Here is a 25,556-nt window from a genome sequence, read left to right on the forward strand (position 1 = left end):
TATTCCATCGGTGTTTGAGTATTTTCATTACTATTGTTGCGGAAAGGATCGATTCGAGAACTCCGATATGACTACAAGTAAATTGACCGGAACGAAAAATAAAGTGAACACAAGGATTTACGTGGTTCGGCTTTAATGCCTACGTCCACGGGCAGAGGCGAAAAGAAATTTCACTATAACAAGATGAAGATTACAAGTGTTTTACACTCAAGACACAACCCGAGAACATCACAACTCTCAACCCCTATAGAAAACCCGAAAGCTAAAATCCTAGCTTTCAAAGAACAAGCTTTGCTCTCTCTTGGTTTGGGATGATGAATATGGCTAATGAACCTCTCTATTTATAAGAGAGTTCAAGGACATAATTGTCCAAAACTTTGGCAAAGATTTGTGGTTGAAAATGGACACCAACAACCATCCACTAATCCACTACCACCAACAACCCACTACCAACAACAACAATCCACTACCAATTTTAAGCCATTTCTTAACAAATCTCCACCTTGGCTTGAAATTTACCAAGCTGAACATCATAGTGAATTCCTCGAACTGGATCACCTCTTCCAAACGCCTCTCTGGCGCTAATCAATCCCGAATACCTATCAAGTCCAAGCAATGCTTGAACTTATATGCAGGGATCACCTTAGTTAACATATCTGCAGGATTCTTCTCGGTAGCAACCTTGCTGATAACAATGTCACCTTGCGTAACATGTTCCCGAACAAAATGATATCTGACATCAATGTGTTTGGTCCGTTCATGAAACATCTGATTTTTAGTCAGATGTATGGCACTCTGGCTATCGCAAAATACAACAGTGAAATCCTGTTGTAAACCCAAACTGCTTACTAGACCTTTCATCCACAATGCTTCTTTCACTGCTTCTGCTAACGCCATATATTCCGCCTCAGTCGTAGATAAGGCTACGGTAGACTGTAACACAGCTTTCCAACTAATGGCTCCTCCAGAATAAGTGAAAACATAACCCGTCAGAGATCTTCTTTTGTCCAGATCTCCAGCATAATCAGAGTCCACATAGCCCGTGACACTGCTAGTGCAGTCACTCTGATCATATACCAAGCATAAATCTGCAGAACCTCTCAAGTACCTGAGAATCCATTTCACGGCCTGCCAGTGTTCCTTGCCAGGACAACTCATGTATCTGCTGACCACACTAACTGCATGTGAAATGTCTGGACGAGTGCAAACCATTGCATACATCACGCTTCCAACTGCACTCGAGTATGGAATGTGAGACATTTGCTGCTTTTCTTCATCAGATTGTGGTGACAACTCTGCAGAGAGTTTGAAATGTGGTGCCAACGGAGTACTCACAGTTTTCGCTTTATCCATGCCGAAGCGTTGAAGAACCTTTTCAATGTAGTTCTTCTGCGACACACGAAGCTTGCCCGCCTTGCGATCTCTGTGAATATCCATGCCCAAAATTTTCTTGGCAGCACCCAGATCCTTCATCTCGAACTCACCACTCAACTGCGACTTTAACTTGTTGATTTCCGACATGTTTTTGGAAGCAATTAACATGTCATCAACATACAGCAACAAATAAATGTGCGAACCATCTGAGAGCTTCCGATGATAGACACAAGCATCATAGTCACATCTTGTGTAACCATGCTGAATCATGAAGCTATCAAACCGCTTGTACCACTGCCTTGGGGATTGTTTCAATCCATATAAAGACTTCTTTAATAGACAGACATGGTCTTCTTTACCAGGAACTGTAAAACCCTCTGGTTGACGCATGTAGATTGTTTCCTCGAGCTCACCATGCAAGAACGCCGTTTTTACGTCAAGCTGCTCAAGTTCTAGATCAGACTTGGCCACCATGGCAAGTAATACACGAATGGAAGAATGCTTTACGACTGGGGAGAAAACTTCATTGTAGTCAATCCCCTCTTTCTGAGTGAAGCCTTTAGCAACCAATCGTGCCTTGAATCTAGTTGCTTCAACCCCTAGGATGCCTTCCTTTTTCTTGAAGACCCATTTGCAACCAACTATCTTCTGGTTACTTGGCGGCTTAACCAACTCCCAAGTATGGTTCTTGTGAAGAGATTCTATCTCCTCACTCATAGCAATTGCCCACTGTGCCGACTCATCACACGTGACAGCCTCATTATAACTGGAAGGTTCTATACCAATGGACTCCGCCACACTGAGCGCGAAAGACACCAGATTAGCGTAACGCGGATTTGGTTTGATTTGTCTCTTCGTTCTTCCAGTGGCAATGCTATATGGTTTTTCTTGAGGTGACTCATCTTCATCGGAATCTTGCACCTCAACTTGATCATCCTGGACTGAAGTACCTTCCGTAGGAATTGGAGCGTCCACCTGACACTCCACCTGCTTCTCAACACCGTGATCTCCCATTCTATCTGACTCCTCCTTTTCCCGGGAATTTGTGGTGGATCGAAGCATGGATGACTCATCAAAAGTCACATCTCTGCTGATGATGAACTTGGACGAAACCGGATCAGGACACCACAACCTGTATCCTTTCACCCCTTGGCCGTATCCAAGAAATATGCATTTCTTCGCCCTCGGTTTGAGTTTTCCCTCATTTACATGAGCATACGCAGGGCAGCCAAACACTCTTAAACCAGAGTAATCAGCAGGAGAACCAGACCATACTTCCTCAGGAGTCTTCAGCTCAATAGCTGTTGACGGAGATCTGTTAACCAAATAACAAGCAGTATTAACAGCTTCAGCCCAAAATTCTTCACCGAGCCCAGCATTTGATCGCATGCAACGAGCTCGCTCCAAGAGAGTTCTATTCATGCGTTCTGCAACTCCATTTTGTTGTGGTGTTCGACGAACAGTGCGGTGTCTCACTATTCCTTCATTTTTGCAGAACTCATTGAATTCACCTGAGCAAAACTCCAAGCCATTATCCGTCCGGAATCGCTTGATCTTCTTTCCTGTTTGATTTTCGATCAAAGCTTTAAATTGCTTGAAGTTGATGAGAACCTCATACTTGCTCTTCAGAAAATACACCCAAACCTTTCTCGAGTAATCATCGATAAAGGTAAGCAGATATCTGTAACCACCTTTAGAAATTGTCGGAGAAGGCCCCCAAAGGTCAGAATGGAAGTAATCCACTGTGCCTTTTGTCTTGTGAATCCCAGTGCTGAACTTTACCCGAGTCTGCTTACCGAAGACGCAGTGCTCACAGAAATTCAACTTTCCTGTACACTGCCCAGACAATAATCCTCGTTTGCTTAGCACCGATAAGCCTCTCTCGCTCATATGCCCGAGCCGCATATGCCATAACTTCGTGGTGTCAGAATCTAGATCATCTGATGATGACACTCCCGCAACACCTGTAACCGAGGAACCATCGAGGAAGTAAAGGCCCCGCTCCAAATTACCACGTATCACAGTCAAAGCACCCGAGAATACCTTGAGAACTCCACCTTCAGCAGAGTACCGAAAGCCTTTCTTGTCCAACGTACTCAAAGAGATCAAATTTTTCTTCATTTCTGGAATGTGCCGAACATCAGTTAGAGTTCTAACAATACCGTCAAACATCTTTATACGAACTGTGCCAATCCCCATGACTTGACATGCGTGGTCATTTCCCATTAGTACTGAACCAGAATGCTTCTCGTATGTTGAGAATGCATCTTTCGAAGTACTTATATGAAATGTAGCTCCCGTATCAAGAATCCATCTCCCACCAGCGTAAGAGTCGGATACTGCAAGAACGATCTCGGCATCACTTGAAGAATCTGCATCAGCTACATTCGCACGATCATTTTGTTGCTCCTGTGATTCTGATTTCTCCTTCCTTTTCGGACAATCTACCTTCATGTGCCCGTACTTCTTACAGTAGTAGCACTGTATTCTCTTCTTGGACTGCGATCTAGGATGGCTTTTACTTGAACTTCCACCCTTTGCCTTGGATCTTCCTCGAGCAACCAAGCCTTCGCCTTCATTGTTTTCGACCACCTTACCAGTGATTTTCTTCCTCAACTCACTGGAACTTAAGGCATTTTTCACCTCCTCTAGAGTCAGGTCATCACGACCGTACATCATTGTATCAACAAAATTCTCATACGAGGGAGGCAAAGAACACAAAACAATTATTGCTTGGTCCTCATCATCGATTTTGTTATCGATATTATTCAAATCCATGATAATGGAATTGAATTTATCCAGGTGCTGGGAAACAGGTGTACCTTCCTCCATCTTCAGGGCATAGAGTCTTTGCTTGAGGTAGAGCCGGTTCGTCAATGACTTCGTCATGTACTTGCTCTCTAACCGGAGCCACAAACCGGACGCGATTTTCTCATCCGCTACTTCTCGTAGCACTTCATCTCCTAGACATAGCAGAATAGCACTATGTGCTCTTTCTAGCATGTCATCCTTTTGCTCTTCCGAAAGCGTGCTTGGTAATTTATCTTTACCAGACAATGCTTTTAGCAATCCTTGTTGAACCAGCACTGCCCGCATCTTGATGCGCCATAAACTGAAACTATTTTTCCCGGTAAATTTCTCGACATCATACTTAGTCGATGAAACACTTGTAGCCATAATTTGGAACCTTTGAATGAATGATAATATTTTCTTCCTGATGTGAAAGATCAGACAAAGCTGCAGTCACAGGGCAATTCAGAAAATATTATCACTCCTTCAACTACGCTCTGGTACCAATTTGTTGCGGAAAGGATCGATTCGAGAACTCCGATATGACTACAAGTAAATTGACCGGAACGAAAAATAAAGTGAACACAAGGATTTACGTGGTTCGGCTTTAATGCCTACGTCCACGGGCAGAGGCGAAAAGAAATTTCACTATAACAAGATGAAGATTACAAGTGTTTTACACTCAAGACACAACCCGAGAACATCACAACTCTCAACCCCTATAGAAAACCCGAAAGCTAAAATCCTAGCTTTCAAAGAACAAGCTTTGCTCTCTCTTGGTTTGGGATGATGAATATGGCTAATGAACCTCTCTATTTATAAGAGAGTTCAAGGACATAATTGTCCAAAACTTTGGCAAAGATTTGTGGTTGAAAATGGACACCAACAACCATCCACTAATCCACTACCACCAACAACCCACTACCAACAACAACAATCCACTACCAATTTTAAGCCATTTCTTAACAACTATGATAAAAAGAGAAAAGAGATCAGATTTTATCGGACAAATTCTCAGCAAGTGTCCGTCACTGCTACAACAAACGAATGCTAAAGGTCAAACTCCTTTGCACGTTGCAGCAAGGTATGGACATTCTGCTATTGTGAAACTTCTAATCAAGTCTTGTGCAAAAGCCAGAGATGGAGATTTAGAGAAGCTGGGAACGGATCAGGTAAATGCAGTGAGGGAGATGCTGAGGATTACGGATCAGGAATCCAACACGGCTTTACATGAAGCAGCAGGGTGTGGCAATGTCAAAGTGGTGAAAGCATTGTTGGAGTTTGAAGACCCTGATTTTCCGTATTCTGCCAACAAAAAACAGGAGACTCCACTTTACATAGCAGCTAGGAGGCGAGGATCTGGGCGCTTGTTGACTCTATTATTAGATAAATTCAGATCAGCAGCAGCTCATGGCGGCCCCCAGGGTAGAACAGCTTTGCATGCAGCAGCTATGGCTGGAGATGCAGGTATGTTGTTGAGTTAGTTCCTTTTTTTTTTTTTTAATTTTGAAATAAATAAACAGCAGGTCTATTGACATTTTTTTTTTGCTTGGATTTAGAGGCAGTAAAGGTAATATTAAAGAAGAAGGGGAATTTGACAAAGGAAAGAGATGAAGATGGACGCACCCCTCTTCATTATGCTGCACACTTTGGTTCTAGATTATCAGTTGTGGAAGAACTGTTAAAAAGGGATGTATCAGCTGCCTATATAGGTGATAAAAAGAGGGGGATGACACCCCTTCTTATGGCAGCCAGGCAAGGTAATGCTGGAATAATTTCGAAGATTCTCTCTTTATGTCCAGATTGTTGTGAAGAAGTGGACAATAAATGTTTGAATTTACTTCTTTATCTGGCATTTAGAGGCTCTTCCACTCTATTTGGGCGTTCTTTTTTCAAGCTTGGTGGTATTAAGATTGCATATGGATCACTCAGAAATCTGATGGAGTTGGAAGGTGACTTTGGGATGACACCTCAAGAAGTTTATAATGCACTTCAAGATGAGAAACATCATCATAAACAGGTCATGTGTTTGCCCATATATATTGCATTTCCATGGCTATGGTTTTATTAATATTTAAGTTTTGAATTAACATATTTAATAAACTTACAATAAGACCTGCTAATGTGGGTGGCATTGCAGAAGCAAATCAAAAAATTGTTGGAAGTAATTGAGAATGATCAAGTGGCGGAGGAACCAGTTCATCGCTTTCTTTCACGAAATGTTTCTACAGAAAGCTCGGAGATGACAATAAATGCTCATTTAATAGTGGCAGCACTTATATATACCGTCGCATTCGCAGCAGCAATAACTGTTCCTGGTGGTTTGAATAGTGAAAAAGGGTCAGAGCAAGGCACTCCCCTTTTGATTGATAAGGCTGCCTTTAAAGTATTTTTTGGAACAAATTTATCGGCCTTTATTCTCTCTGTTTTTACCCTCACCATCCACTTCGGGATTCTGGATATTTTATTTTCAGGATTTAGTTTTTGGCATCAAACAGGATTTATTCGAACTGAGTTTGTTTCTTTGATCCTTGGCTATGCAACATTGGCGATGGTGGTTGCTTTCATTACAGGCAGTTTTGTGATCTTAAAACCAACCTACGGACTTCCCGATGTTCTTTTTCTCATTAGCCCTGCTGTTTTTTTCTTTGTTTTCATATTTACTATATACATACAATAATATTACTTTATCATCTATTGTAATCTTCTTCCAATTTTTAGTATCAATATTATCTCTTTGAAGAAAGATTACTTCAAATATTTTTTTTGAGATATGTCTAACTTATCCATGTTAATCATCTCTATTTAATTGAAATTAATATAAAGCTATTAATTGATAAACATACAATTTCAGAAAAGGTAAAAGAAAAATCACAATTTGTTTAAAGTAAGAATTATTAAATATCAAAGAGTAATAAATATGTTGTAACTAATTTTCCGTTATGATTAAAATCCAATTTGACGAATCATTGAAAAATATGAGAATTTTAAGTTTAAGGAAAAACTTAAGGTTCTATTAAAAAATGGAAATTTGTCACCAATCTTTTTAATTAGGTGTGATCAGACACTTATAAAATCGCTTTTATTGTGAAGTTCATGAAAATGATTAAATGTCAGCTAATTAACAAAATTTGGTTTGGTGTTATTAAGTGAAAGCCTTGAGTAAAACAAGAATGTAACCATCGTTAATCGACATGAATTTCAAGAAAACCTAGCCTCCATTTATGGTTTGATTAATTCCACCCTTTGGCCAAGAAAATGGAAATAAAGATACAAAGTTGTTCAATTGAAGTAAATGCATCATTAGTAGAGGTGTTCATGGTTAGGCTAAATCTATGCATGTATATATGTGATGTCCACTAAATTAATTAATAAATTGACTAAGTTAAATGCACCTATCAATTAATAGTATAGTTATGGCGACCACACATATCGTTCCCTCGAGGATTACAATTAGTAATAATTATCTGTAATAGCCCGATTGTCAGTGATGTCGGAAACAGTCCAAATCTGGCAAATGAGCTCAAAAATTTTATTATTTAATATTTACGAGCCAAATGAGGTATTTAAAAGATTTTTGAATTAATAAGTTTGTGGTTATAAGGATTTATTAGATTAATTAATTTAGAAAAAGAGGTATCGAGACCTCGGTATTATAAATTGAGCCGTAAATATTTTTATAAATATTTACGGAGTGTCAATAAGGTAGTATTAAAGTTTCATTAGAAAATTTTAACGTTTTGGTAGTCAATTAATTAAAAAGAACTAAATTGAAAAAGGTGCAAAATTTGCTCAAGTGATTAAATAGTCTAAATAATAAATAAAGGAAGACTAAAAGGGCAAATAGACCCATATGAATGGCATGAAAAAAATCAAGGATTTTATGTGAAATAAGGGCAAAATTGTAAATTTCACCAAATTAAAGAGAAATAAATGCGAAATTGAAAAATCTTGACAAATTCATCATCATTTTCAGCTCAAAAACAGCCATAAGCTGATTTTTCATATTTTAGCTTAATGTAAGTTTAATTCTTACTTTTTCCTTAAAATTTTTATGTTTTTGGACTTTTACAACTAGGTCTAACTTACTATTTCATTAGTTTTTGATTTTGTTGAAAGTTTTGGAAGATATCATTGATAAGTTCATATGATTTTAGTTATCTATGAGGAAGCTTTGCACACATCTGTTGCCAATACTTGTAGTTATGAGTTATTGTATGCCATTGAATTTGTGTTAGATACATGTTATATGCTAACTCACTATGTTTTGGAGAATTTTAATGTCATGGTAATCAAAGAAGCAAAGCATTTTAATGGCATCAGCTTTTTTACAATTAAAATGTCCACAAGCTAATGTGTATGAACTTGGGATGTGGAGTTCAGCTTATTGGGATGTGGAAACTAAATAGTAAAATGTTGAAATTGTCCCAGTTAATACCACATTACGGTTGGTTTCCATGTTACAATACGAAATCCGATGGGAAAATTGAATTGCTGTCTGCTAATCATTTTCATTTAGTTTGCTGTTTAAATAATGTTGCCTCACTCTTATAATCACCACTTTTTCTATTTTTATATGCCCTCTCTCTTTCCCTAAAGTGGCGTTCCACGTGTTCACTTACTCTATATAACACCTTAGGTTTAGTCTTTTAATTACTAAGGATGTGGGTGTTTACCCAGACCATGAGCTGAGTAGTGTTATTGATTTTGGATAAAGCATGTCGGCTACGTGCATCTTAATTGCCATAAACAAGGGATAAATGAGAGACATTGAGGCCCCAATGGAATGCTAAAAACAATTTGAAACAAGGTTGAGAGAAGTGGGGTTTGGTAAACGTCACATGCAAATGCAATTATTATTATTAACTTCAACATATTAGTATAAAAAAGGGGGACGAATGTGGGCTATGGGCCTAAAGTCAAAAAGGGGTTTTGTTATGAATCTAAATTAAAGCAACCTAAAAGCATTTCATAAGCTTATGATTAAGACAAATCTTGCTTTTAAATTTGTATTATTTGCATGGTCATGGCCTTATCCCTAGAGCTACACCTTTTGAAATGACAAGTGCTATTTTTAGATTGTCTGAACATTGAAGAGACAAAAGCTGTCATATAGTAATCTATCCTTCAATTATTGTCGCCTATTCCTCACTATTAACGGAATAACAGGATTCATTTATAATTCACCATTTTCCAACTTAATTAACAACTAAAAAGGTCAAATGTTCCATATTTCAATGGCATCAGGGAGATGGAATTCCTTGATCTAACATTTAAATTCCACAATTAGTTATAATTTTGATTTTCTTTTTATAAAAAAGACAGAAGCATGCAATAGATAGTAATATATAGCACTCTATTACGTAGGTGGATTAAAAAACATATTTTTTATCGATTGTGAAAGAGTTTAAACCGTACATAGACTCCGATAATGGATGTTGTCTTTATTATATCACAAACCTTAATTGTTGACTAAGTCGGCAAACATCCAAGCTAATCCGCTCTAACTTCCAATGTACCTTGACACTTGCCCAATAAAACCCTCCTCCATCAATTGTGAAAATCATAACAAACACGGCCTTCAACGTTAAGTTTTCGATTATTAATTAATAGCTCTCAAAAAACAAGTAGGGGACTATGAATTGGATTTATACTAGTAAAAGATCGACAAACTATTACATGATCCAAAAAATCTCTAAGAGCAATTACTATATATCCCTACCGTAGTACCATCTTATTCTTGCCAACCAAACAAATATCACTACTACTCATTCCTGGCCAATCTATACTGGAGTTGCTATGACTAGATTATCTTTTTATAACCAAACTACCTTCTTTTTTCTACTACTTCTATTTTGAAATACCTCTATAGTTGTTGTAGACAATTTTTGAACCTCATTCCTTGTTTATAAAGATCAAGTTTCGCACCTTTAAATATCACTCATTCCGCATTTCCATATCAACCACATAGTCTTCGCACCGATACTATATATACAAGTTGCATCGTCTACCCCTTTCCATTGTTTTCAGCTTAACATCCAATTCTTTACATTGCCTACGTTTATACTTCCCATTCTAATGCCTAAACCCAGTCCAAACTATACAGCGTGCGAACAAACCTTTAATGAATAAGTGATTCACATCCTCGTCCTGCTTACATAGTTGACAAATAAGTTTTACATTTTGTAAGAGGTGCTAAAGAAAAATCACAATTTCATAAGGAATATCACGATTCCACAACCACTTCCAATCAAAGTGAAGTGTAGTTTCTATGCCTTCATATGAATTCATAAGGAATATCACGATTCCACAACCACTTCCAATCAAAGTTAAGTATAGTTTCTATGCCTTCATATGAATTCATAAGGAATTTAGGGTTTAAGGAAGTTGTCTAAGCTTGTATACGCTGACTTCATATGAATTCATAAGGAATATCAATGAATGCGTTCAAATGAATTCATCTTTCCCTTCACTAGGAGAGTACTTAGTTCCTTACCCTAACCATTCTAAGCACTTTGATTGATACACTTTGGGACTTTAACATAAGACAATCAATACAAATGTAGAGATGCAAATTGGGAGTATACCATTGTAACAACCTGACATTAGTCAAAGTCAGAAAATACGGTTTCAAAACTCTATTTCCGTAAACTGAGTCCAAAAAGACAAAATAAGAATATTTATGGAGTTTATAGAAAATATATTAAAGATCGGTTAAGTAATTTAACCGAGAAACTCATTAATTAAAGCTCAGGTGTTAAATTGCAATCGCTATTGAATTTTAAATTGAAAATGCTTGAAGACCAAATTAACAATTAGTCAAAGGACCAAATGGTTATTTAACCATTAATTTGAAAAGAGTTTTAATTAATGTATTTTAATTAAGTTTTGGAAACCTATTTGCTTGTATGAATCGTCGAGTAGGTATTAAAACAAAATCATAATTGCTTCTACCACAAATGTGACATTTCATGTTTCGGACCGAACGACCGGGTCGTGTGCAAGGTCTTACAACCATTGCCTTAAACATAAAGGCTTCCAATGTGCTCATTTATTTTTGCAATATATCAATAGGGGTTGGAAAAACTTTCTTGTTACAAAGGTAACCCAACTAGATTCCAAGAGTTTTGGGGTCGCTCTACTCGTTTGATTCCTACATATTCGAAAACCACCACTTTTATTGACTCCTACTTGATAGACTAAGATATAAATAAAGATTTTCTATAATTGATGGACAAACTTGATATTCCTCCAAAATTCCCTTCCCTTATTTTGTATTGTTGTTCCAATAGGGTCGGAAGCGTGTAAATTATTGTACTAAAAAATCACACAAAGTTCAATTCCCAGGGAAGAGAGGTGGATCACATGGATCTCTTAAATACCAAGTCTTTCCTTAGACAGAATATCCCTTCTATAGTAATTTAATAGCACAATTAAATACTACTATTATACCCTCAAATATTGAAAGAAAAATAGGACAAGAAAGAACACAAGAGATTTAACGAGGTTCAGTAAATTATACCTACGTCCTCGGGCACTAACACCAGATGATAACTTTACTATCTCCAAAGTATTACAAACAAATAGAATTCCTTAAGAATTCTCAAATGGGAGAAGAGAGAAAACTAAGAGAGAAAGATTGGTTGGGATGATTGAAATGAGAAATGAGAAGGCCTATTTATAGTTGAGGTTCAAGGACCAAACAATAAATAGCCCATTATCTCAAGGACCAAAAAAAATTATCCCATGCCACTTTTTCAAAGTCAACTTTAGGGTGCTAAACTTGCACCACTTTGTATTGTTTGCCATTAATGTTGTCTCCCATTAATGTTAACAATCTCCACATTGAAGATTTGATTAGGATAATCACATCTTCACACACTTCCTTCAACTCCCCAAATTCGATAAAGTTATCTTTTGTAGTGCCTACAAATGCACTCTCGAGCGCCATACACCTGAAGGTGCTCAAATTCTCAAGATGTTAATCAAGTTCAAACAATGATTAAACTTGATTGTTGTTACCACCTTGGTCATCATATCTGCGGGATTATCTGCTGTCGGAATCTTCTGAAGTAGAATTTTTCCTTTTTCAAAGACGTCCCGCACAAAGTGATATCTTACGTCGATATGCTTGGTTCTTGAATGATAGACTTGATTTTTCGCTAAATGAATAGCGCTCTGACTGTCACAATATAAACTTATGTGACTTTGAACAACTCCTAAGTCTTTCAACAATCTATTAAGCCAAATAGCCTCCTTAACAGCTTCTGTAACTGCCATATATTCTGCCTCTATAGTAGACACAGCTACTGTAGACTGTAAGGTAGACTTCCAACTTACTGGGGCTTTCGCAAGAGTAAACAGATACCCCCTAGTTGAACGACGTTTATCTAAATCACCAGCAAAGTCGGAATCAACATATCCAACTACAAACTGACCAAGTGCTTCATCCTGTTCAAAAATTAAACCAACATCTACGGTTTTTCGAAGATACCGTAGAATCCATTTCACAGCTTGCCAATGTCCTTTTCCAGGATCATGCATATACCTGCTCACAACTCCAACAGCTTGTGAAATGTCAGGCCTCGTACACACCATCGCATACATCAAACTCCCAACTGCATTAGCATATGGGACTTTCGCCATATATTCTCTTTCATCTTCAGTCTTCGGAGATAATTGAGCACTAAGTTTCAAATGAGAAGCAAGTGGGGTACTTACATGTTTTGTGTTTTCATTTACACCAAAACATTGTAATACCTTTCTCAGATATTGCTTCTGATTTAAACAGAGCTTGCCTCTCGGTCTATCTCTACTTATCTCCATGCCGAGAATCTTCTTGGCCTCACCTAGATCTTTCATCTCGAACTCTTGATTCAACTGAGCCTTCAGCTTATCTATCTCATTTTGGCTCTTCGAAGCGATTAATATATCATCAACATACAAGAGTAGATAAATGAAAGATCCGTCATGCAGCTTCTGCAAATATACACAATTGTCATATTTGCTTCTTGTGTACTTCTGCCTTCTCATAAAGTTATCAAATCGCTTGTACCACTGCCTCGGGGATTGCTTCAATCCATATAGCGATTTGTTAAGCTTACAAACCCAATTTCTACCACCAGCATCTGTGTATCCTTCTGGCTGAGTCATATAGATCTCCTCTTCTAACTCACCATGTAAGAAAGCCGTCTTAACATCAATTTGAGCTAGCTCCAAATTCAACTGTGCTACCAAGGCCAACAAAATTCTAATGGAGGAATGCTTCACAACAGGGGAAAATACATCATTGTAGTCAATTCCCTCCTTCTGAGCGTAGCCTTTAGCTACCAATCTTGCCTTGTAGCGAATATCCTTCTTGCTAGGAGATCCATCTTTCTTTGCGAATACCCACTTGCATCCGATTGCCCTTTTACCTTTCGGTAATTGCGCCAACTCCCAAGTATTGTTCTTCCGGAGGGACTGCATTTCTTCATCCATGGCGCTTTTCCATTTATCACTTTCTACTTCTTGATAAGTGATAGGAATATCATCAACAACGGGAAGGGCGTAGGCCACCATATCAGTAAATCGAGCAGGTTTACGAATTTCTCTCCGTGGCCTTGCAACTGCAACTGGTTCTGGTGTACTTAGTGGTTCTTGGGTCAGAACCTCTTCAACCTCTAATTCCTCCATTGTGGCTGGAGAATTAGACTTATTAACTGGGCAAATCCCCATCTGCTCAAACTCCACCTGTTTTGGAGTACACTCCACCTGCTGTGGAGTATTGCTCGTCTGAATATCTTTATCTGCTACATTTTTCAATGTGGCAGATTCATCAAAGGTAACATCTCTGCTACAGATCATTTTCTTTGTGCTTAAGCACCAAAGACGAAATCCTTTCACTCCAGAAGTGATTCCCATAAAGAGAGCTTTATTTGCCCTCGGATCTAACTTTGACTCCTTCATATGGTAATATGCAGTGGTTCCAAACACATGTAAGGAATCATAATCTGTAGTCGGTTTTCCAGACCATACCTCCATAGGAGTTTTTCTTTCTAATGCAGATGATGGCAAACGATTAACAAGATGGCCAGCGTATGTCACAGCCTCAGCCCAAAATTGCTTGCCCAACCCAGCATTGGACAACATACATCGAACTTTCTCCAGCAATGTTCGATTCATACGCTCTGCCACTCCATTCTGTTGTGGTGTATCCCTAACTGTGAAGTGTCGAACAATACCATACTCTTGGCACACATCGAAGAACGGATCACTTTTATATTCCCCTCCATTGTCCGTCCTAAGCCGCTTGATTTTCTTGCCAGTCTGGTTTTCGATCATAGTTTTCCATTTAAGAAAAACTCCAAGCACTTCATCTTTAGTTTTCATGGTATACACCCAAACTCTTCTGGAAAAGTCATCAACAAAAGTAACAAAGTAGTGTTTTCCTCCCAACGAAGGTGTTTTGGAAGGCCCCCACACATCTGAGTGAATATATTCCAAAATACCTTTTGTATTATGGATAGCAGTGCCGAATTTCACTCTCTTTTGCTTTCCCAGAACACAGTGCTCACAAAATTTTAATTTGCAAGCCTTTGCACCTTTCAACAATCCTTGCTTTGCCAGAATTTGCAAGGATTTTTCGCTGGCATGTCCCAACTTCATATGCCACAACTGCATTGAGTCCAAGTCTTTGTTACCGGAAGCTGCAGCGACTGCTCCAATAACTGTACTACCTTGGTAGTAATACAAGTTATTTTTCCTGATGCCCTTCAATATCACAAGTGCGCCAGATGTCACTTTCAAAACCCTATCTCTCATAGTAACAACTGAACCATTGGATTCCAAGGCTCCCAATGAGATGAGATTTTTCTTCAAACTGGGCACGTACCGAACATCAGTCAGAACTCTGGTTGATCCATCTTTATTCTTTAATTGGATTGAACCTATCCCAATAGTTTTACAGGCATTGTCATTGCCCATATAAACAACTCCTCCATTTAGTTCTACTAAATCAGAGAACCACTCCCGGTTAGGGGACATATGATAGGTACAACCTGAATCCAATATCCACTCATCTGAATGGAACGACGATGATGATGCAACTAGTGATAGTTCAGAGTCACTAGTATCATGCTTAGCAACACAAGCATCTACAGCAGCTTTTCCCTTATTCTTCAGCTTTGGACAATTTTTCTTCCAGTGGCCTTTCTCATGACAAAAAGCACATTCATCTTTCCCAAGTCTAGACTTTGACTTTGATCTCCCCTTTTGAGTTTTCTTCCGAGTGTATGAACGACCTCGGACTACTAAAGCTTCTGTATCTCTGATTGAGTTTTTCTGTTTGTCCTTCTTTCTCTGTTCATAACTGTATAAGGCCGCACAGACTTCGCTCAGAGATATATCACTCCTGCCATGAAGTAGAGTAGTTTCTAGGAACTCAAACTCCTCAGGAAGTGACCCCAATAGCATCAAAGCCAAATCTTCATCTTTGAATGTCTCATCCATATTCAGCAAATCAGTGACTAACTGATTAAATTTGGTGATGTGATCATTCATTGTGGTACTTGGGACGTATGTGAAGCGAAACAGTCGTTTCTTCAAGTGGAGCTTATTTTGACTGTTTTTCTTCAAAAAATTTTCTTCAAGTGCCACCCACAACTTATTTGCAGAAGTCTCCTTTGAAAAAGCATACCTCTGCTCTCGAGAAAGGCATGATCGAATTGTGCCACATGCCAACCAATTGATCGCCTTCCAATCTTTCTCCTGTACATCATCTGGTTTCTCTTCATCAATGGCAATGTCTAGACCCTGCTGAAAAAGGGCATCTAGAACCTCACTTTGCCACATACCAAAATGGCCCGTGCCATCAAAGATCTCCACGGCCAATCTTGCATTTGCAATTGTCGGTCTTGTCCACATGGACGATGTTGAAGCTCCTACACCGACCGTTTTCTCCATAATCTTTCAATATACCTAAGGAAATCTTTTCTGATGTGGAAGATCAGTTCAAACTGCAACCACAGAGCATACTACGATTAACCTTCGGCTCTGATACCACTTGTTGTTCCAATAGGGTCGGAAGCGTGTAAATTATTGTACTAAAAAATCACACAAAGTTCAATTCCCAGGGAAGAGAGGTGGATCACATGGATCTCTTAAATACCAAGTCTTTCCTTAGACATAATATCCCTTCTATAGTAATTTAATAGCACAATTAAATACTACTATTATACCCTCAAATATTGAAAGAAAAATAGGACAAGAAAGAACACAAGAGATTTAACGAGGTTCGGTAAATTATACCTACGTCCTCGGGCACTAACACCAGATGATAACTTTACTATCTCTAAAGTATTACAAACAAATAGAATTCCTTAAGAATTCTCAAATGGGAGAAGAGAGAAAACTAAGAGAGAAAGATTGGTTGGGATGATTGAAATGAGAAATGAGAAGGCCTATTTATAGTTGAGGTTCAAGGACCAAACAATAAATAGCCCATTATCTCAAGGACCAAAAAAAAATTATCCCATGCCACTTTTTCAAAGTCAACTTTAGGGTGCTAAACTTGCACCACTTTGTATTGTTTGCCATTAATGTTGTCTCCCATTAATGTTAACATGTATTCCTAATTGCATGCATAAGTTCAACCCCTAAGAAAATATTATCAATAATACGTCTCCCTTATGGTGTAATCAATCTTGACTAGCCCCTTCAATCTACTCACAGAAACTTTTGTTCAAATTTTATAAACCACATTATACAGGCTAATTGGACATTACCTTTATCCTCAAGATACGAGTGATCTATGGTCTTAAATTCTTTCAATAAAAAACCAAAACATGCTTGAGTTATGAGAGGACCTACAATATCCCAGAACATGCTATCAATCCCGGCAGCTTTAGAGCATCATTTTAAAATATATACCACCTTTACTATTTCTTCTGGTCTAATCACCCCTCAAAGATAGTTTATGGGGTAATCGTAAAAAAGAAAGAAAGAAAGAAACCCATCAATAAGAAATAAAAATATCAATTAAACTTTCAATTCAACTCTTGTAGCTGAAAAAATTAATCAACGAAACCTTAAACTAACATTGATCGTGACATTTTTATTGACTTGACTAAAATAGTAATAATACATAACATATCATATGGACTGCATATTGACATGGCATTTTTTTACGCATTAAGCAAATATTTAAAAAATCGTTAACAAATAGATACATTTTTTTAAAAATAATTATTTAAAATAATATATCTAGAATAAACCTAAATAAACAACTATCCACATTCATTTGAATCTAGATAACTATTTATCCAGACTCATCTTGAACTTGATTCCTTTGATAATTACTAAAAATTAAAAAAAAGAATATAAAAGAAACTTTTTAATAATTATAAGTTATTAAAATTATTAAAAACTTATAAAAGATATTAAAAACCACTGAGATGAACCTAGACTCTTTTTTTTTTTTTCACTTAACACGTACAAAACTAATTTTCATAGAAAACCAAAATAAAATTGTCAACATTATAAGGATTAAACAAAATTTTTACTGTTTTGCTCAAAATACAATCGACAAATACTTAAAAAATGAAAGCCCCAAAATGAATTCTAAAGCATTGAATACAAACATTCACATTGAGAATAAGAAGTTACATTGAAGCGTCACTATAAATATAGTTGAATGAGCTCATCACTAATCACGGAAGGAGTCAGCACACCCAAGTCTGTATAGAGTAGAGTAAGATATTGAGGAGGAGTGTAATCTCGAGCCGATCTTTCTACCTCAACCTTGGATGGGATTAGTACCCCAAAATCAATGGGGTGTCGCGCAGGACTCATATCTTTTTGGTCCTAAGGATAATGTCGAGCAAACTACAAGGGAGAAGAAATTCACAACTGAGTTATGCTAGCCGGTAGTCTGAACCCTTCTTTCTAGGTTCGTTGTATGTAGCCTATTTCTTTGCTCGGATTCAAATACTTAAGAGCAAGAAATGAAGCTTTTTAGTTACCTTGTAGCATTCTGCAGCCACATAAACAGGCTTGTTCATGCTATGTGCCACAAATGCAATCCGGAATGGCGCCATCATGTTAATGATACCTTCACTTTCAACCACTCCATCAGCTCCAAAGAGTACCATGTCCACCTCATCCATAGTGTATGCCACAGCAGAGTCTATTAAAAGCTTTACGGGAACATCAAGGTTGGCCAGCTCATTAGAAAATCGTAATCCAGTTCTATCTGGCCTTCCTTCTGTTTTAAAACAATGTGAACTCTTTCATAAACACCGCCATCTGATATGACTTAGTAGAACATATGCAAAAAAAAAGAAGATAAAATGACTAGACTTCTTTTTTGGTGACAGCACATTTGGTTTAATCCTGTTAAGAATTAGTTGCATGCACATGACAAGGTACACAGAAAGTAAAACCTGTGCAGAGAACTCTAAAAGTGTTTCTTGTTTTCAGCTGCTGTCTTCAATACTTCGAGAACAACTCTAGAGAAACCATGTACCAAAATGGTACAACCATCAAAAATAAAATCTTGACTTAGCATTGCAATAATCCTGCGAGCCTACAATGTTTGGCAATAATGTCTTTCAACAACAGGAATGCTTCAAGTATAATTAAAATGAAATGAAACAGTAGAGAAGTAATTTACTAGAAAAGCCACAATTTATCTGAAATACCTTACAAGATATTTCCCCAAACTTCTCTGCACGTTCGATCAGGCGAGACTTAGCTGAATTAAAGTCCTCATACTCTAAAGCTGATGTTCTTGTTACATACAACATGAAGAGATCACAACCAGCTGTCAACGAGATAGAGGTTGTGTCCCATGACTGGCAATACAAACATAAGCTTGATGATGAAATTGAGATGTTGATGGGTGTTTAAAGGTATTTTATTAAGGAATTTTGGATGAAATCATGTTTTAGGGATTAATTAGTAAAGTTGTTGAATTTATGTGAAATTCTAAAATTTCATCGAATTTATGGGATGCTATTGATATATGTGAAAGTATTTAGGCTTGGAATAAGGAATAAATTACTTAAATTTCAATTTTCGAGCCTAGGGATGAAATCGTCATTTAGTAAAAGTATAGGGGCAAAATAATAATTTTGCCTAAGATGTGACTTGGATAGAATTGAATGTAAATTTTATTAAGTTGATGTTAAATTTACTCATATAGATCCGGATAGATCAAATACGAAGCTAGATCGAGGTAAAGAAAAAGTGACGGATTAGTAGATATCAATTCACAAACACTTGTCGAGGTAAGTTCGTGTAACTAAATTGTGTATATTTATATGCTTAAATTTGAATATTGAATATGTAAATTGTATAAATGTCATGTATGTGTATATAATTTACCTCATACCCGATAATTCCTGATAAATGAATAAGTCCCATAAAATGAATGAAACTCGATTGGATACAGGGTTCTGTTTCCCAAAATGGTAATGTTCCTGCATATGTTGCAAACATCCGTATCTCGAAAGAGCGTCCCGTTACAAGCCCTCTCAAGCTTCCCGTTATAGTGTTCTTGCGAACTTCCCGTTAAATGCTCTTCTGAGTATCTCGACTGGTTGTGTTCTGCATATGTTGTAGACACACCCACGCTCTTATGGGTGTTCTGTTTATAGGTTCTTTGTGAACCTCCTGTTAAAGTGCTCTTCGGAGCTTCCCGTTAGTGCTCGCTTGAACTTCCCGTTATATGACTATCCGGTGCTCTCTGTTAAAGTGCTATTTGGAGCTACCCGATATAGGCTCTTTGTGAGCTTCCTGTTGTTAAGCCCAGAAAAGCTTTCCGTTATAGTGCTTGAGAGAGAGCTTTCTGTTTAAGTGCTCTAATGAGTACTCGACATGAATTGACAGATTTCTGATTTATACACTTTATGTGTGTAACAGCCCGATCTTGACCCTAATCGGAACAGTAGTTTTGGGACTACAAATTCGAGTCTAAAAAAATATTTTAATATTATTTTCTGTGTTAATTATGTGTGAATTTACATGTGTGAAAGTTTCGTAAATTAATTTTATTGTTTGTGTGCTTAATTTGAAAAAAAGAGGCTTAATCGCGTAAAATGAAAATTTGATGGCTAATTAAGAAAGTGCCTAATTGTTGTTGTCTTTATAAGTTGGAGGCCTTATGTTGTAATTTAGCCAATAATAATAGGTAGTGGATGGCATAATGATGATATGTGATTTATATATATATAAAATAAAAGTTAAAATAATATTAATATAATAATATATGTTATAATAAAACAAAACATTAAAAGCCACTATTTTTTTATGTTCATCTTTCTTCACCGAATGGAGAAAAGAAAAACAAGGTTTGAAAGCTTGAAACATTCGGCCATTTTGAAGCTTAATTCAAGGTTGGTTTTTGTTCGGTTTTTGATAATTTTTACGTTTTTGAGATCGTTGCTTTGAATACTTCAAAACCCATGTCTTAATTTTGTGAATTGTTGATGATTTTGAGAAATGCCATTGATGAATGCTTGAGCTTTGTGATAGTTGATGATGAAATATGAAAGATATGTGAAAGATTAACATGTTTGTCTTTGAATTTTTTATGAATTTGAGTAATTAGGGTTAAATTGTAAAAATAAATTTTTGAGGGACTAAAATGTGAAATAAATGAAATGTGTGGTCTTGTATGGACACTAGGAATATTTGGCCCTTAAGGAGTGTAGTCAAATTTTGTGTATTTTGTGTTTTGAGCAAAAAGGACTAAATTATAAAAAGTGTGAAATGTTAGGGGCAAAATTGTAATTTCCCATTTATGTGTTTTTAGGCTAAATTGAATAGAATGGTGTTTAACTAAGCTTAATTTGAATATGCTTAGATTAAGAATTAAAGAAATCGAATTTGGATCGAGGAAAGACAAAAGTGGTGGAGTAGCCGATTTAACAGTCGACGACATCCGAGGTAAGTCTATAGGCATATAAATGTCGTTAAATTTGATAATATATATGTTACATGTTGGATGGAATTTTTGTGAATATATTTGTGTATGGCCGAATGTATATTGAGCAAATGAGCTATATTCGAGTTCGATTCGATCGAGATACGTTATCCGAAAGTCCCGTACGAACCCTAGGAATAGATAGGATACATATGTCATGGCATAGGATTTTCGATATGTGTTATCGTGTAAGACCACGTCTGGGACGTTGGCATCGACTTGTGTTTACGTGTAAGACCCTGTCTGGGACAATGGCATCGATATGTGATTACATGTAAGACCACGTCTGGGACGTTGGCATTGTACGAGTCTTCCGACTATCCGAGTATCCTTTTTAATTCCGAATGGTTCAACGGGAAAAGATAAGTTGTGTACGAATGTATAAATCGGGCTAAGTGACCAGGTATGTGATAGTTAATTACCTATTTGAAAATAAGGCAAGTTGTATACTTGAATTGATGATATGAAGTTATGTGAAATATGGATTATGTTATTGCATATTTGAATATATATGTATTCGACCTTGATGTATATGTGCGTTGAGGAAAGTGATGATTGGTTATATTAATGTTCAATGGATTATTCAGTAAAGAGGGAAGTTATTACAAATTATATAAGTTTTGATATATAAGTTGATAAATTGAACTATATGTGAAATTATAATGGTTTATTACTAATTGTCTAGCTCAATTTATGTAAATGATTAAATGTTTATTTGCTTATGAATACTAAGCTTTAATAGCTTACTGTGTGTAATTGCTTTCAACTTTATAGATTTGGAAGTTGGTTAAGAGCGGGGATCGTCAGAGAAGTCTATCACACTATCGACTATTTTCGGTATTTTACTAAGTTTGAATTTAAACTTATGGCATGTATAGTCTAGTTAATATGTTTGATTTTTGGGGATGTAAATATGAGCCATGCGAAAATGGCTTATTTATTTTGTTAAGCATGGTTTTTATGCTTTCGATCAAGTGATAGATATGTTGATTTTGGTATTTCGGCTATGGCATATTTATTTATGTGAATTATGTTTGATATATTTTGTTAATAAGGTGGTAAATAATTCGGCATAGGTGAGCTTAGTTAAAGCATATAATTGAAGTGAGTTTCGTATAATATGTTAATCTCTGAATCGGCCATGGTATATATATTATGGTGTTTTAGTCATGTGCTTCGGTAATGAGGTAAATGATATTCAAGCTTAATTAATCTTGGTTATGTGTTATATATATATATGATATGTGTGATATGTTTGGTTGTGGTCTTGGTGTTTCGGCTATGGTTTATTTATAAGTAAATATATGTGAATCTTGTTTGATATGCTTTGTTAAGGTATTGTTATGTAATTTAGTAATTAAGTGAACTCGGTTATGGCATATAGGTGAAATGCTAAGTAAATCATAGATGAAATGACAGTTAAATTTGGTTTGTAAGAGTATATTTGCATTAATAAATTGATTTGAAAGAAACTAGTAATGTGCATAGGTATGTACGATTATAAGGTATGGAAGAATATGTGTATATTTGGTCATGATCTAGACCTGTTTTGGAAGTGTGTTTTATGCTATAAATTGGTGTATGGATATAGGTTTGGAAAATGTGAATTGATATGTATGATTTTACTATTTGAATCGATATGGTTTGATTAGTAAATGGCATATTTTGACTTATGATTTAATGACTAAATCTTGTACAATTTATGAGGTTATTTATGGATGCCAATTTGTTATGAAATAAATTAGGAATGTCGAGTATTTAATAAAGGTACGATTTGCTCATGCAAGTGGACTTAATATTCGATTTTATATTTGTAAAATGATATGAATTGTATAGATTTTTGGATATGGCTAAAATGGTGTATTCATATGCGCAAACTTGTAATAGATAAATATGAATGTTTTGGTCTTTTGAATGATATATATATAAATGATTTTAAGGTAGGTTTAAAATTTATGAATAAGATACAAACAAATTCGGGTAATGATAGTTAAGTGAGTAAAACAAGTTTGAATTTAGCTTTTATAAATTTATTGGATTAGTCAATTAAAGGATAAGTTGATTTGTATTGAGCGTATATAATTTATGATTGAATGATTTCACTGAAATGGTCATATGTGTATAATATAATGGCATAAAAGGTATGCACGACCATAATATAATGTTACTAATGTTGTATATGTGATTGGACATTAAGTTGTATACATATTGGTTTCATTATGTACATATACAGAAGTTATGAAATGCAATGTTTGATATTTAGATAGTAAAATTATGTACGGAAGTATTTTCTATATATGAAAAGTGAAGATATATGCTTGAATATGATTTAATTATGAAAATGTCATTAATACGATGGATTTAGGGAAATCGAATATTGAAAGTATTTTAATTTAACATGACTCTGATGTATACAAGTTTGGTTCAAATTTGTTAATTATAGAATATGTTCATTGAGCTTTGATGTATGTTTAAATTGAATTAGTTTAAATTTTGAAATGTGTTTATTTGTGATACATGCTTAGTAAGGTATGATTGATTTGAATTGTAATTATCATTTTATACATATTTGAATTTAAAATAAGTAAAATGAGGATATTCAAGTTTGATAATGTTATAAATGAATCGTTATTCTTTGGTGTATGAAAGGAGGTAAATGACTGTGCTGAACTGTGTCTTGTTCGGTAATGCCTTGTAACCCTAATTCGATGACGGATACGGGTTAGGGGTGTTACAATATGTACTACCCTCGTATCCATTGAGATTTCAAATGATTCAACAGGTGAAATTCGACATGAAGACAAGTGAAAATTAAAATGAAATCAATATATGAAAAATACATGAAATGCATGGAACTTGGTATTTGATGAGCTCATCTTTGGTGTTGATATTTACATGAAATGAATAACTAACATATTTGATGAGATTATGTACTTAGGCTATGGCCAAGTTGTTTGGAATGCATGAGTATGTTTACTTAGTGTACAAATGAATGGTAAGTTTACTTCCCGTTATACGAACTTACTAAGCACTAAGTGCTTACTCTGTTTTATAGTACTCGGAAGCTCGTTGGGTTGGAAGCTTGGCGGAGATCACTCACACTATCCATTGGCTCACTTTGGTATATTTATGACACTATTTTTGGATATAATGGCATGTGTAGGTTTGGTTAGCCAAAGTTGGCATACAAATATTTTGGTTGTAAATAGCCATTGGAATGGCTTGTGATGAATGTGTTTTGGCATATTAACATATGAGTTAATTTCATGTTTGGTATAAGTGCTTAATTTGGTTTATGAATATTAGTATGATATTAAGTAAATGTGGTCAAATATATAAATTCACAAACATGGATTATGAAGTGATATGGTAAGTATGAGACTTGAGTTTTGCATGTTTTTAAATGTTTTAGATTGACTTTTGGATGTGTTAAAATGTTTGTATAGGTGAGTGATCAAATGGGTGAGAAATAAGGCTTGGAAATGACATTATTTTGTCCACACGGGCAGAGGCACGAGTGTGTGTCTTAGTCGTGTGTGACACACGGCCTAGCACATGGGCATGTGTTCTAGCCATGTGTCCCTTGCATTTTAAAATTTTAAAATAGAGCACTTGAAATTGATCACACGGTCTGGCACACGGGCATGTGACTTGGCCGTGTGACCCCTGCACTTAATTAAGTTGCAAGTCAGAGAGTTACACGGGTTAGAGACACGGGCGTGTGCCCTACCTCATATACCACACGGCCTAAGACATGGGCATGTCACTTGGCCGTGTGAGCCACATTGCTTGACCACACAAGCGTGTGACCCCTGAACCTAGGAAAAATTTTGAAATTTTGTAAAAATTCTCTAAGTTCCCGATTCAGTCTCGACTCATTTCTAATGTATGATTTGGGCCACGAAGGCCTATAAAAGGGACGATATGGTTAAACCCTGTTCCAACGACAGATACGAGTTAGGGATGTTACATTATCGCCTTTCGGTTACTTAACCTAATAATTCAAAGGATTGCTTAAAACTAAAATTGACTAACTAAAATAACTAACGAATGTGTCAAATAGCAAAACACGAAAATAATCTAACATCATCCGATTTACTAAACGATACCCACGTACGAATCCACTTAGAATTCATCTAAAATTCTCAATTTAATTTATGCAATTTATTTCCTTAGTTTCCTTGATCCATAGAAATCCCTAACTTATGCTAATATCTCTTTCGAGCATAAAAGCAACTAACTCTAGGTTGATTAATTGAAATTTCCTTCTAATTAAAACCCTTATTATCTCATTAATTCACTCTATGGATTCTCTTATTAGATTTGATTCTAATTTGGTAGATTTGTATCGACCTATTTCTAGGATTATATGCAACTCCATTCGACTATGCAAAATCTAATTACAAGAAGGGTCTATTCAACCTCAAAC

The 25,556-nt window shown here is 36.2% G+C and overlaps 1 protein-coding gene and 1 pseudogene across 1 annotated transcript; one reads left to right on the forward strand and one right to left on the reverse strand.

Moving 5' to 3' along the window:
- The first annotated feature begins 5,135 nt into the window (after positions 1 to 5,135).
- On the forward strand, positions 5,136 to 6,861 carry LOC107910813 (ankyrin repeat-containing protein At5g02620). Its single transcript, XM_041091466.1, has 3 exons — positions 5,136 to 5,631; positions 5,724 to 6,225; positions 6,289 to 6,861. Exons 1-3 carry the CDS (start codon positions 5,136 to 5,138, stop codon positions 6,842 to 6,844), a joined length of 1,554 nt encoding a protein of 517 aa, XP_040947400.1. The 3' UTR covers positions 6,845 to 6,861.
- A 10,896-nt stretch (positions 6,862 to 17,757) lies between these two features.
- On the reverse strand, positions 17,758 to 24,359 carry LOC107911215 (translation initiation factor eIF-2B subunit alpha-like; annotated as a pseudogene).
- Between the last annotated feature and the right edge of the window lie 1,197 nt (positions 24,360 to 25,556).

Source organism: Gossypium hirsutum, chromosome D04 (genome assembly GCF_007990345.1).
Source record: "Gossypium hirsutum isolate 1008001.06 chromosome D04, Gossypium_hirsutum_v2.1, whole genome shotgun sequence".
Lineage (NCBI taxonomy): Eukaryota > Viridiplantae > Streptophyta > Magnoliopsida > Malvales > Malvaceae > Gossypium > Gossypium hirsutum.